We start from the raw sequence: 14,887 nt of genomic DNA on the forward strand, positions 1-14,887 counted from the left end.
ACTTTCTGACAAATACATACCGAGGTATGGGTTGCGGACACGTACGCGCCTCGGTGGGCGTATAGAGGCTCTTTCACCGCTCTATATAAGGAGTAGCAGACTTCGCCGGAGGTACGCGTTCTATAAGCTTTGGAGCTACTTTTTCCACCATCTGCTTGCCTGACTTGAGCGTCGGAGGGTCACCACCGGGAACCCCTTCCCGGCCCGACTTCTGTGCAGGTCCGTCGGAGCTTCGTACGACTAGCCGGAGGCTCACGTCATCGATTAGGAAAGCGTCACGTGCCCAGCGTCCGTTGAGTCAGCATTCGGACAGGTTCAATGGATAATAGAGAAAATGATAAAGTTGAACTAAATTTTAAACTCACATGGTAAATTATTGATAAAACAAGTCAAGCAAATATAAATCTACAACTCCAAATAAATTCTAGAGTAAGAAAACTTTATAAAAATAATTTTACATCTAAAAAAAATGAGAATTATAATAATGATATTAAATTTATCCGATGAAAAATAAATTATTGAAAATTATGAAGAAAGAGAATAAATATATAATATTTTATTAATTATATAATTTTAAACTTATTTTAAATTTAATATTATTATATTAAAATTATAATTCATGATTTATTATGTAATTTATGTTAATACCGAAATATCCGACTAATGACATACTAATCCCCACTTAAAAAGCTGAGGGGATTTAAGAACCTTGAGAATGGTTGAAATGTTCATGGCCGTAGTAACATTGCAACATTACACAGAATGGTAGGTTTACATTGCACACATGTAAATGCTTAATCTCCTTTCCCCCACATAATCCATCCTAGATAATTTAATATAAACACATCATTATTGGAACATGAAACACGCAAAACAGGCCTAAATCCAAGTTTGAAATCCCAAAATAAAGACATGGTTTGTCTAGTGATCATGATGCTTCTTCTCAAATAGACCATCAGGACCTGGCATCCAAATACAATAAACAACATCAGCAAAAAAAAGGAAGAAAGCCAAAGGTACACATGCATCAGTGCAAAAATACAGGGCAAATGTACTGTATCATTTTGTGGGTTTTGAGAAATGTTCAAAACGAATAGAATCTAAACTGTAAATGTTATGATCAAACAAACTACAGCACACAAGCACTTCGTCAGAAGCAGAGCTGATGATGTGGGAAAATGCATGTATAAAAAATTCAACTAATTTAACATTCAAATTTCTTATCGAACTGACAGAAAACAACAAAAATTTCCATATTGTACAGCTAAACCCTGAACATTTGATCAGTATGAAATGAATACACGATCAGTCCAGATCCAAACCGAGGTTCTAATTTAACCACGTACCCAACCAGACTCTAAAAAGGAAAATATAAGATGAATAACATTTGGATGTGGTAAAAGAAAGAATAAAAAATCTCTAACATGAGTGATTCTCAATGAAGCTCCAAATGAAATTCTCACTACAGAGTACAAAACTAGTCACTTTTATTTGGTTCACTAAAACAATCATTATGATCTTTGGAAGCAAAAGAAACCTGTGGTTAACACAAAATAATAATAATAATAATAATAATAAAAAGATCAGCCAAGAACAAGAAAACATGAACTGATGGATTGTACCACGTCTAGAAATTTCTTACAACCCCAAGCTATAAAACGCTGGGAGGTGTTTATAAAATGGCAATTAACACAAGCAAACTGAATGGCCAAAGTCCTCTTACATAGACTGCTTAACCCAAGCTGTGCGTGAACTATCTGAACAAAATGTGCATCCAATTGTGAAAAACTAATTGACAAATGAGAGCAGTATATAAACATTTAATAAAAGGGTTAGTAAAGCACAAAATATTTGTCAAGTCTAGATCTTCTTAACATTGATAATATAATCTAAATTGATGAATAACTTAAACTACGTTAAGTTGCATGGCTAAAATCATCCCTCTCACATGCTTCAACAATAAGTAAAACAGCAAATAAGACACCCAACAAAAAATTATTTTCCATATCAATTGTGTTATCTCTGATCAGTATATTATTTTTTATTGACGACATCATTAAACTTCAGTTGACATTCACAAGAATGCTAAAAATGCTTGCAAAGGCTGTACATTGAATATATACACACATGATGGCAGATGAGCATGGGGATGAAAAGGAAGGTTCTTTCTATAAATGGATGAACCTCAGAGTTACTCTTTTTCAATTTCTGGATTTGATATGCAAGAACGCAACTGGTGAGTTACTTTAGTAAATATTCATTTTGTTCATGATAATAGATGCGGTGATTAGAGGGGTCCCACCGTGCTGCCACAGTGGAGGTCAAAGTCAAGACAGTCAACGGATTTACGATGTTAGCCGATCAGGCGAGTCATACGCCGATCGGGAATTAAGCACCGACCCACCATCTTCAGTATAGGGAGCAATCAGACCGATGCTCAAAGGACGCGCAGAAGCCAAGCCGAGCGGCTCCTTCGCTCGGTCTAGCAGCAGACTCAACATCAACTGAGCACGCAAACGGTAAACTACCCACCAAGCGGCTATCCCACTCGGCCCAACAATCGAGCATGAGGACAGTGGGCTTTCGGTCGAGCGGCTATCCCGCTCGGCCCGGCAACAGACGACACTTGGACAGTGAACTCTCAGCCGAGCGGCTATCCCGCTCGACGTAACAGCAGACAGCGCAAGGATAGCAGAATTCCGGTCGAACGGCCATTCCGCTCGGCCAAGCAATAGACACAGAAAGATATCTTTCGACATACTTTTGGGAGCTAGTGTCGCTGACAAATGGCATGGTGGAGATCGTACGGTAGAAGCTTCCACTGTCACTTCAAAGATATGCTCGGCCCATTAAGGTATTGTTAGGGACACTTTAGTACATGTCTTTTTAGGGAAAGCTTCGAGATACGTGCTCGCCTTGGGAAGCATGCATGCGCGCTTCCAGGTCCTATATAAAGGGGGTCCAAGCATCGGCGGAGGTATGCTTTTCTCGCGATTTCTACTGTTGCGCTACAGTTCTCTTTGCTTCTTCTTGCTTCGCCGGAGACTAACTTAAGCGTCGGAGGGCCATCGCCGGGGACCCCTTCCTTGGCTCGGCACTGACGCTGCTTGTGTTGCAGGCGAGAGCGGAGTACACAGGATGCCAACAGGAGTGTCACGTCCCAGCATCCATCTCACCGACTTTCGAACAGGATCATATTTGGCGTCGTCTGTGGGAACGTCTCCTGAATCCGAGCCGAGAAGATAAAAGACACTGGACAACTAACCACCGTGACGCTAACTCAAGAGGAGCTGGAGATGCTCGTGCAAGCACGGGCAACAAAAATGATAGAGCAACAACAACAACAACAGGCACTAGCCGATCGGCCAACGCTGCAACCTGCAACATCGGCGGTCGATAGACGAGCGGGGCAAGAAAATCGAGCGGAGCAACTCTCCGTATGAGGGCAGGACTGAAGGCCGACCGTCACCCAAGGGGAAGTGCCGCCCACGTCGATCCCCTTTTATCGAGCTCTGTTCCAAACCCCCTCGGAGATATAGCCCAAGCGCATCAGGAGCGGGGATCATCTTCCGATGATGCGCCCGTTCGGGATGCGTGGAAAAGAAAAGCGCCCCGAAGCGCCGTGTCTCCCGAACAGATCAACAGGCAGTTCTCGGAGGAGATCTTACAAGACCCTCTGTCTCGACACTACACCCTGTTAGCGATCGGGACGTACAAAGGGTCGACCGACCCAGATGATCATCTGGATCAGTTCAACAATGAGGCTACGCTGCACCAATACACGGAATAAAGTGCAGAGTCTTTCTCACGACTCTCTTCGGATCGACGTAACGCTGGTTCAAAAAACTGCTAGACGGCTCGATATGAAGCTTCAAATACTTTCGAGACGCCTTCCAGCACCACTTCGCCAACAACCGACGTTACCAGACGAGCGTTAGCATCTTCGCCCTGAAACAAGGGCCCAAGGAAGCGCTCCGAGCGTACATCCAGCGTTTCAACCAAGTGGTCATGGACATCCCCTCGGTCTCGTCCGAGATCATGCTGAATGCCTTCACTCAGGGGCTCGCCGAGGGAGATTTCTTCCGATCACTCATCCGGAAGCCGCCCAAAGACTTCGACCACATGTTCAAGAAGGCCAACGAGTACATCAACGTGGAAGAAGCCCAGGCGGCTAGAAGAAAGAAGGCGTCGACCGAGCATTCGGCGCCGATCGGCTAGCAGCCATCTGTCGCCCAAAGGGCCGAGAGTTGAAGGAGCACGACCGCACCAGGAGACCAGGGCACATGTCGTACAGCATATGGCGCCCGGTCGACCCAGGGCATCGAAGGGCAAGGTATAGATGTCTATGTTTTGTTCATTCCATCAATCAACGACGCATAACACACGGGACTACCGAGGGCTAACGCCAATTGTCAGCCGATCGGCGCCTAGAGGATATCGCTGCCGCTCCTTATCTCCTGATCGACAAGATCGTCGTCGCTCGATCGAGCGGCGAGAAGAAGAAAAAAGGGAGCCCGAGCTCCATCGCCATCAACGAAGGGAGGAAACCGATCCCAGCCGAGCGTAATAGGACATCCGCCCGGGAAGAGGAAAACAAGAACAACGCTTCCCGAGGAGAGATAGACATGATCGCAGGAGGGTCGACCGGCAGAGACTCCAACCGAGCCAGGAAGTCATACGCTCGCCGGTTGGAGACCCATGTCGTAGGGTGCAGCAAGGAGAAGGCCGAAGGGCCTCAGATCAGCTTCGGCCCCAGCGATCTGGAGGGGGTCGAGATCCCTCATGACAATGCACTGAACATCCGAGCGGTGATCGCCAACTACACCATTCACCGGACCTTCGTTGATACGAGAAGTTTGGTAAACATCATTTTTAAAAAGGTATGGACGCCTATGTTTTGTTCATTCGATCAGCTGCAGATCGATTGCAACGAGCTGCTGCCCATGGCGACCTCGCTTTATAGATTCACAGGCAATGAGGTTTTGTCAATTGGAAAAGCAAGATTGGCCATTTCATTGGGAGAAGAGCCGTTGAGGAGGGACCCGGACTACTAACTTCATAGTAGTGGACGCGCCACCGGCTTACAACGTCATCTTGGGTCGACTGGCCCTCAACGAGTTCCGGGCAATAGTGTTGACCTACTGCCAGAAGGTGAAGTTCCCAATAGATGATCAGGTGGGCGAAGTTAAAGGCGACCAATTGGCTGCTCGGCGCTGCTATGTGGAAATGGTCATGATCGAGGCCAAGGCCGCTCGAAAAACTCTACGGCTAGAGGTAAATGCTATCACTGAAAAACCTCCCACTTTAGTATATGAAGAAAAGGAGGAGGTTCAAATCCGCCCGGCAGGTCGGAAGCCACGACCTTCGTTGCCGCCGACTTGGAGGAGGAGAAGAAGGCAGAGTTGATCGCCTGCCTCAAACAGAATCACGATGTGTTCGCTTGGTCGACACATAAGCTGCTCGGCATCTCCCCGAGGGTGGCCCAGCATGAGCTTCACATCTGACCGGACACTCGACCGGTCAAACAAAGAAAGAGGAATTTCAGCGCAGAGGAGAGCGTGATCATCCGAGCGGAGATAGAAAAGCTAATGTTGGTCGGTCATATCAGGGAAGTCCAAATCCCGAGCTGGCTAGCCAATGTTGTGCTAGTCTCCAAGCCGGACAACAAATGGCGAGTCTACATCGACTTCCGCGTCCTCAACAAGGCCTGCCCGATGGACTTCTATCCACTACTCAGGATAGATCAAATGGTGGACTCAACGACGGGCTGCGAGCTGATCTGTATGCTCGACGCATATCAAGGATACCACCAAGTGTCGCTCGCCTGCGAAAATCAAGAGAATGTCAGCTTTATTACGGCCGACGGAACATACTGCTACAATGTCATGTCGTTCGAACTAAAGAACACCGAAGCCACCTACCAGAGGCTAATGAATAAAGTGTTCCGACGACAGATCAACCGTAATATGGAGGCATACGTCGATGACATACTCATCAAATCCCTCCGAGCCGCTGATTGGTGCGCAGATATCAATGAGACTTGCCGAACACTAAGGGCATACAGAATAAAGCTGAACCCGAGCAAATGCTTATTCGGCGCAAAGGGTGACCGCTTCCTGGGCTACATCGTCACCGAACAGGGCATCGAAGTCAATCCAAACAAGGTCGAAGCTTTGTAGAACATGCCTCCGCCTCGGAATTTGAAGAAAGCTCAAAGGCTAACCGGTCGGATCACGACGCTATCCAGGTTCATATTCAAGTCATCCGATCAAAACCTGCCATTCTTCAAGATACTGCACCGAGCTACAAAATTTCAATGGGACGCCGAGTGCGACCGGACGCTGGAGGAGCTAAAGGAGTATCTGAACTCGCTGCCTGTGTTAGCCAAGCCAGTCGCGAGTGAGCTGCTCTAGATCTACTTGTCATCTAATGAGCATGTGGTCGGGTCAACTCTTGTTAGGCAGAATGACCCAGAGCAGCAACCTGTGTATTTTTTGAACCACATATTAAAAGATGGTGAGTCCGGCTACACTGATCTCGAAAAGTTGGCTTATGCATTAGTACTCGCCGCGCGGAGGTTTCGGCCGTACTTCCTAGCACACTCAATAATAGTGACTACTAACAACGCCTTGGGAAGAGTCCTCCTCAATCCAAAGACGTCCGAACGGCTGATTAAGTAGACGATAGAGCTCAGTAAATTCGACATTCAGTATCAACCCCGATCGGCGATCAAGGCTTAGGCGTTGGCAGATTTTGTCACAGAAGTCCAAAGTGACGAGCCGGCGGCAACGTGGAGGATATGTGGGCGGCTCGTCCACTCGACAAGGTAGCGGGATCGGCATATTGCTTATCTCGCCTCGGGAGGACCGGATGCAGCTGTCCGTCCGGCTGGACTACCGAGCCACTAATAACGAAACAGAGTATAAGGTGTTGATAGCCGGACTATAGGCAGCTCGACACGTGGGAGTAATTAAAGTCCTCATACACTCGAGCTCGCCGCCCAGCAGTTATTTGGGACCTTCAAGATAAACAGCACACGGCTGAGGCTCTATGCAGAAACTTTTGAGAAGCTGAAGGCCAACTTCTAGGAGGTTGTTATCCCTCGATCGGAGAACCAAGCGGCAGATGAGTTAGCGAAGCTAGCCAGTTTGTTAACGCCGATCGTCATAGGTCGGCCGATCGAGCAAGTCTTGCTTGTGGCGCACGTCGACCGAATGGAGAGAATCACCTTCCCGAACGACTGGAGGACGGTCCTGACAGAGTTCTTATATTCGGAAGCTGCACCTGCCGATCCCGAGGAAAACTCGCTTGCTAAAGAAGAGGGTCGGACGGTTCACATTAATCAATGACCAGCTCTACAAAAGGGCTTTCTCCCGACCCCTCCTCAAGTGCGTCGGACCAGAAGACGTCGAGTACATCCTGAAGGAGGTGCACCAAGGCTCTTGTGGAGGTCATCCGGGCGGTCGTGCGTTAGCCCGAAAAATACTTTTGGTCGGATATTTTTGGCCGACCCTCAAGGAGGATGCCGCTCGAACAGTAGCAACTTGCTTGTTCTGCCAGAAGTATCACAGCCTGCCGCACCGACCGAGGAAATGAAAGCGTCCACGGTATCATGCCCGTTCGACTAATGGGGCATGGACATCGTCGGGCCTTTCCCCATGGCGACTGGTCAGCGGAAATTCTTACTCGTGGCGGTGGACTACTTCTCGAAGTGGGTAGAAGCCGAGCCGCTAGCAAAAATCACCGAGCAGATGGTCATCAAGTTCGTGCGTCAGAACATCATTTGCCGGTTCGGCATCCCACGCTGGCTTGTATCCGACAATTGAAGGCAGTTCGCTGGCCGAGGACTTAGAGAATGATGTAAAGGCTATGACATCCAACAAGCCTTCACTCGGTAGCTTACCCGCAGGGCAACTAGCAGGCCGAAGTCACTAATCAGGAGATCCTCAGTGTCTTGCGCGCTCGGCTCGACCACATGGGAGGCAGCTGGGTCGACAAGCTCCCCAGTGTGTTATGGGCTCTCAGCACAACTCCGAAAGAGGCGACCGGCGTAACCCCATTCCAGTTGGTGTACGGCAGCGAAGCAATTGTCCCCATGGAGGTCGGAGTAGCCGAGGTCCTTCTAGGTCGGCGACCTCGTTTAGAAGAAAGTGAAGCCGATCAGCGACGTCGCCAAGCTCAAGACACCGTGGGCAGGACCGTTCAAGGTCGTGCAGAAGCTCCGATCGGGCGCGTACTATCTAGAGGATGAAGAGGGGAGGCAGCTCGAGAAGCCATGGAGCGCGAACCATCTTCAACCCTACAGGGCTAGATGAGAGGTGCGCAAGTGAATCTTGTACTTTGTATCTGTTGTGTGTTTGCCGAACGCAGGGCTAAGTTTGAATAAAAAAGTAGAGGCCTCCAAGTGCATCTCCTTCAACGGTCGAGCGACAACTTTAAACCCGGATGTATAAATTTATATCAACGGTCGAGCGGCGACCTTAAACCTGAGTCTTCGTCAAATCGTCGAACGTCGACGTTAAACGCGAGTCTCCACCAAATCGTCGAGCAACGACGTTAAACTCGAGTCTCTGCCAACTCGTCGAGCGGCGACGTTAAAAACGAGTCTCCACCAAATCGTCGAGCGGCGATGTTAAACGCGGGTCTATATTAGCGGTCGAGCGGCAACCTTAAACTCAAGTCTTCACGAATTCCTCAACAGCGGTCGAGCGACGACCTTAAACCCAAGCTTTTATCAATAATCGAGCGGCGACTATAAACCCTCGATTCAGAGACTCCCGTGCCGCTCGGCTGGATTTGACATTGCATTCAACTTACGGGCCCGGCATGCGAAACTCACATCTCTCTCATTCGGAGTCAAGTGGTCGGACGGGGCATAAGGGTTTCCTTTTCTTCCCCGTGCGAGGTCAAGTAGTCTTCGAATAGGGAGATCGTTCGGCGCTATTTTTCAAGTAGTCTTCGGAACAGGGAGATCATTCGGCACTATTTTTAAAAATACTTTCCGAGCTGATCGGGAATTAGAAAAATGATGGACGAAACTAAGCGTTTTAGCAAATAAGCAAGATGCGAAGAAACATACAAGGAGATAAAGTTCGTCCGAGTGAACAAGCATGCGTTTCAACTTCAGAAATTTTACAAGACTTGAGGACTACACACTCCAGGGCTCTACCTCACTCAAGATAATCTAGTACGTCGTCGGGCAGCGCGGTTGTAAGCTTGTCCCGGCTTATGACCTTGCTGGTCATAGCGGTCAACAGGTGGCCCCCCTCGCGAAGCTGATCGATCGCCCCCTCAATCGCCAAGTCGAATAGTCGAAGGGCCCGGTCGATGACTTTATCGCAGAATGCGTCCGAACGGATGTAGGTCTGCTTCATCGCCTCAAACCTACTCCCTTCGGCATCCTAATAAACACTCAATGTCGCCCGGTAGCCCTCTAGCTCATCCTTAGCGAAGGTAATTTGGCCGCGGAGGGACGCTTCTTCCGTCGAGCGGCTATTCCGCTCAACGATCAGGAAATCCTTGGCCTCTTTAAACTTTTGGGCAAGGCTCCGGGCCTCTTTATTCTTCTCGTCCAGGTCAGCAATGGCCCGGTTCTTCCTCGCGTTCGCTGACTCGATCTTGTTATCAAAGGTGGCGACCTGCTTATTCAGCCGCTCGAGCATGGTGGCCTGCCCAGCGCTCTTTACCCGTTCGGCCTCGAGCAGCTTCTCGCTCTTCTCCAGAGCGACTTGGAGTCGAGCCACCTCGGTGCCAGTCTTTTCCTGAGCAGCGGAGGATTGGCCGCTCAACGCCTTCAGCTGTTTAACTTCCTCCTCTAAAAACGCGAGTCTATGACACATGGCCAGACTCTCCACCCAGTACTGCAGACAAGCAAAAAAAGAGTTTGTGAGGGTCAATCGAAGGTAAATTATGAATTTATATTAAAATACTTACTCCAACGGACATTTGGGTGTGACAGTCCGCGAGCGCCCCTGGGGGCATCATTGTCGCGCGGGCGCGAGCGCCCTCCCAGATCTTCACAAGCGACCCTTAAATGTGAATCTGGTGCTCGGAGGCCCTAGACTCCGTGCTCGACTCGCGGTACTCTTCGGTCGGCAAATGGAGGATCGCCGTGATATGACGTTGGCCGCTTGGGGTCGATTGCGCCGAAGTCGCCCAGCCAGACAGTCTGGAGTCGAATGCCGGACGGATGCCAGACTTTTTTACCTTCAAAGGCCTCGAAGGTGGCGGCATAAAGGCCACCGGCGGAGCGGCTAGAGTCCCTTATGGCAGCTCGACAAGGGGCGTCGTCCGATCAGACGACGCGGAGGCCACTGTTTGTTGAACCGGAGTTAGGGTCGAAGTCTCGACCCGCTCGACCGACTGCACCCCCGAGGTGGCGGAGCGCGATGAAGTTCCGCTCGTCGCCTCTTGCGCCGGTTCAGGGGCACGTCAGAGGATGTCGAGCCCGATGGCTCCTCGACAGGAATCATGGGGTGTTGCTTGGCCGGAGGCTGTGAGCCCGGGGCGGCTCCTCCGCTCGGCGCGTGGCTAGACTCGCCTTCACCCACCACCCGGGTGTCTCCTCGCTCAGGCCGAGCGGATCTTCGTGGGAGCCGACCGGTTGCAAGCCTCGGCTCACTAATTCTTCAGAGGCCACCGCCTCGATCGCAAAGTCCTTGAGCTTCGCCTTGCCGGCCATACGTGCTCGCATTATGACTTCGACTGCAAGAGAAAAAGAGAAATCAGTTAGCATCAAAGGAAGAGGTAAAGAAGCTTAATACCTAGGCTCGTAGCAGATGGGTGCGGATCGGACTCAGACCAAAGATGAACAAGACGCCCTCCAGCAGTAATTTATGGATGTCGTATTTCTGACCGGCTAGCATAGAGGCTGCGTTCAAGTAGTCCAAGCGGCTCTTGTAACTTTTCAGAGGGGGTTGAGGCGCCACTTCAAGCTGCCAGCGGGTCGGGAAATCTGGCCGCTCGGAAAAGCGCATGAAGAAAAAGTATTCCTTCCCATGCTTGTTGGAGGTCGGCAGTTTGTCGAAAAAGACTAGACCAACTCGCAACTGGAAGAGGAAGGTCCCGGGATCAGACAGCTTAGGGAAATAAAAGTAGTGAAAGACCCGGGGATAAGGGAAATGTCGTGCAGGCGGAATAAGATGATGATTCCACACAACAACCGAACAGAGTTCGACACGAGTTGAGGAAGGGAAATGCGGAAGTATTTACAAACCGCTGGAATGAAAGAATGAAGAGGAAATCGCAGACCGGCAACAAATTCGTCGCGGAAGAAACAAAGGCAGCAGGTCGGCGGGAAATTGGGCTGATCGGACAGAGAAGGCAAAATGATTTGATGATTAGAAGGAATTTCAAAAGCCTCGCGCAAGCTCTCAACGTCACCCCCATCAAACCTAGACTCCATGGACGAGTACGAGTCCAGGGACAGGAGCAAGCAGTTGAGAGGAGCTGGCCATCGCAAAAACAGACGAAAAAGGGAGTCGAAGGGAGAAATGTGATCGAAATAGGTAAAAAGGCCATCGGAAAGTCGTCGGAACAGGAAGAAAGGCCGAAGAGTTCAAAAGCAGACTTGATTAGGAAGAAAGCTTACTGGGAGAGGGTCGTCGAGTAAGGAGCGCGGAGGATCGCAAGAGCAAATCGCACAGAAGCAGAACACGAAGGTCGCCGAGAGCACTCGAGGAAGACGAACGCGTAAAGGAGGCGGCGATGCAACGGGCTTATAAACCCCAAGCTCGACCGACCGGAGCCGTCGAATCTAGGTCGTGAAAACCCAGGCCAAGATCTCACCATTGAATTCAAACCGCCAAACGTCACATTACACTTATCGCGTCAAGCGTGCGGCGGCTGCGGGCGTGACACGTGGCGCACCATCACAGGTCGGCAATTAAGGAAGACGTGGGAATATGTTCAACCTTAATGAGCGGGGATTTGCACAATTCCCAAGAAATCAGGGTGACGTCAGCCTAGCCCGCACTCGCCTGAGACAACCCTAGGAAAAAGTTCTACAAGTGCAAACTTTTGTCCGCTCAATTGGATCGAGGGAGCGCGCTTATGACCGAGCGGCAAGCTTCAAAAGGTCGATCAGCAAGTATCGAGCCTATCCTGATCGGAGTCCATACAGTGACGAGGGTCGATCGAGAGGGAATCAGCTCGCACAATGGTCCAATCAGTCGGACTACAACCTCCTTCGACTAGACTTGAAGGAAATGTTTGTGATGCGATAATTAGGAGAGACCCCACCGTGCTGCCACGATGGAGGTCAAAGTCAAGACAGTCAACAAGCGTACGGTGTTAGCCGATCGGGCGAGTCATACGTCGATCAGGAATTAAGCATCGAGCCATCGACCCACCATCTTGGGTACAGGGAATAATCAGATCGACGCTCAAAGGACGCGCAGAAGCCGAGCCAAGCGGCTCCTACGCTTAGTCTAGCAGCAGACTCGACATCAGCTGAGCGCGCAAACGGTAAACTACCCACCAAGCGTCTATCCCGCTTGGCCCAGCAATAGAGCATGTGGGCAGTGGGCTTCCGGCCGAGGGGCTATCCAGCTCGGTCCGGCAACAGACAACACTTGGATAGTGGACTCTCAGCCGAGCGGCTATCCCGCTCGACGTGACAACAGGCAGCGCAGGGATAGCAGAATCCCGACCGAACCGTCATTCCGCTCGACCAAGCAATAGAGGATATTTTTCGACATCCTTTTGGGAGTTAGTGTCGCTGACAGGTGACATGGTTAGACAGGAGATCGTACGGCGGAAGTTTCCACTGTCACTTCAGAAATATGCTCGGCCAGTTAAGGTACTATGTTAGGAACACTTTACTGACATGTCTTTTAAGGGAAAGCTTCGAGATGTGTGCTCGTCTTGGGAAGTGTGCACGCGCGCTTCCAAGGCTCTATATAAAGGGGGTCCAAGCATCGATGGAGGTATGCTTTTCTCGCGATTTCTACTGTTGCACTATAATTCTCTTTGCTTCTTCTTGCTTCGCCGGAGAATGACTTGAGCGTCGAAGGGTCATCGTCGAGGACCCCTTCCCTGACCGACATTGACACTACTTGTGTTGCACGCGGGAGCAGAGTCCATAGGATGTCAGCAGAAGCGCTACGTCCCCAACATCCATCTCATCGACTTTCGGACAGGATCAATAATATATGTAAGTTGGTAGGTCTTTGATAATAAAAAGCATGGTTAATGAGTGACACCCCCCCCCATATCATAGATTCTAATTAAAATGATGAAACAGTCTAATTGCATGTCATCATAAACATAAATGAGTGTGTATTCAGAAGGATATGAGATGAAAAGAAAATCAATCAGATATAATGTTCCCAATGCTAATCACGATTTATCATTTTATTTTGTTTGTTTATACATTGTCTTGAACATCCCCTACATATATAACTCTAAAACTTTTAAAAGAACTTTAATATGCAAGCTATAAAGACAAAAAAAATCAAAATTATATTTTAAACTTATTTCACAAGGGTATTGCCTTAATCCTGTCTGTCTCTTAGTCATCCCCCATGCTATCTAGGATGTTATGTGTTGCATCCAAAAGATTATGAGCGTTTCTAGGTGACTCCCCTTCCACTAAGTTATGGAAGACCTAGCATCTTGCTTTCAGAAAATTCTATTGCCAATCAACCTTAACGTTTGCAGCACACCCATCAACTATCCTGTATTAGCTTTAACATAATATTGAATGAGCACGTCCCCAATGAAGCAGAGATGAACGTGAAAGAAAATAGTTCAAAAATTTCTAGAAGTTTCTGTAACAGTACTTGTAGATATCTGCTTTGAAAGGGGCAAGGAAAAATAATCTTCAGAAAAGACATCATGAAGAACATATATACATGCTGACAGGAAATAATAGGTCATTGAACAATGCAGAGTATGATCATAGAGCTTGTGGCACTTTAGGAGGATAACAATTAAAATCAAGTTGAGCGATACAGAAGAACATGGGAGCAAGGTGAACTTACATGATTGGTCCATGAAAACTCTTCCTGAAAACAACTAAATAAGTGTTGTCGACTAAATTTTTAAAATTTCTGATTACTAAAGTATCCACACATACAAGTCCAATTTGTAAATACAACCATGAACATGATAATCCGATCAGGTAAGAAGTTGAAACAAAAATCTTACTAAATCAAAGACGTAAAAATTCTTAGAAAAAAAAAGAAATAATCCGAATCACAATTTCAATAAATATAGCAATCACCAAAATAGACCCATAGACTAAAAACAGATGAGGATAAAAAAAGAGTTTTCGAACAGTAATCAAAGTAAGGATACAAACCCCAAGGGAATTCCTTGTTTCGAATGTGCAGATAAGGGTAAGCCTGCAGATGATGATATAAAGATCATAAATTAGATCACCATACACTTAGTATTGACATGAAGCGGAGAAAGATGAAATACCGGGGGTTCTTCATGATGAGGATGCCCCTTCCAGAGATTATAGATCGCGAGGATAGTGCATGTAGTAATCCCGGCATAAGGTATCTTCTCCCACTTCGCAGCCTCGCCTGCAAAGATCACGATCAAAAGCAACCGATTTCAAAATCTAAGAATAGAAACAGCACCAAGAACCTTACGAGGAGAATCGAACGTGAGGAGAACCAAAAAGAGAAAGATCAACCAACAAAGACCTAAATGGAATTAGGAAGCCTTACTGGCGTCATCATGTGCCGAAGCAGAGAAACTACGCTTAGCTGAGGCCGCGCCGTTGCCCTTTGCTCCTTGTCTAAGAAGCAAGGACGCAGATCGAAGGCCGAATCTCGCCATTGATGCCGCCATCGTCCCCTCCCTCTCTCGCCAGAAAGCTCGACGGTTTTGCTTCTCGCTAGTCGCTAGGTCATCCGCCGGTTCAACTCATCATAAT

At 48.4% G+C, this 14,887-nt stretch overlaps 1 protein-coding gene across 1 annotated transcript; it reads right to left on the reverse strand.

The window, feature by feature from the left end:
- Window positions 1–716: 716 nt before the first annotated feature.
- Window positions 717–14,887, reverse strand: LOC122001847 (cytochrome c oxidase subunit 6a, mitochondrial-like). Its single transcript, XM_042556803.1, has 4 exons — window positions 14,679–14,887; window positions 14,425–14,531; window positions 14,303–14,345; window positions 717–962 (listed from the first exon to the last, which is right to left on the reverse strand). The coding sequence occupies exons 1-4, from the start codon at window positions 14,800–14,802 to the stop codon at window positions 922–924; spliced, it is 315 nt and encodes a 104-aa protein (XP_042412737.1). The 5' UTR covers window positions 14,803–14,887; the 3' UTR covers window positions 717–921.

The sequence above is a fragment of the Zingiber officinale genome, chromosome 7A (assembly GCF_018446385.1).
Source record: "Zingiber officinale cultivar Zhangliang chromosome 7A, Zo_v1.1, whole genome shotgun sequence".
NCBI lineage: Eukaryota > Viridiplantae > Streptophyta > Magnoliopsida > Zingiberales > Zingiberaceae > Zingiber > Zingiber officinale.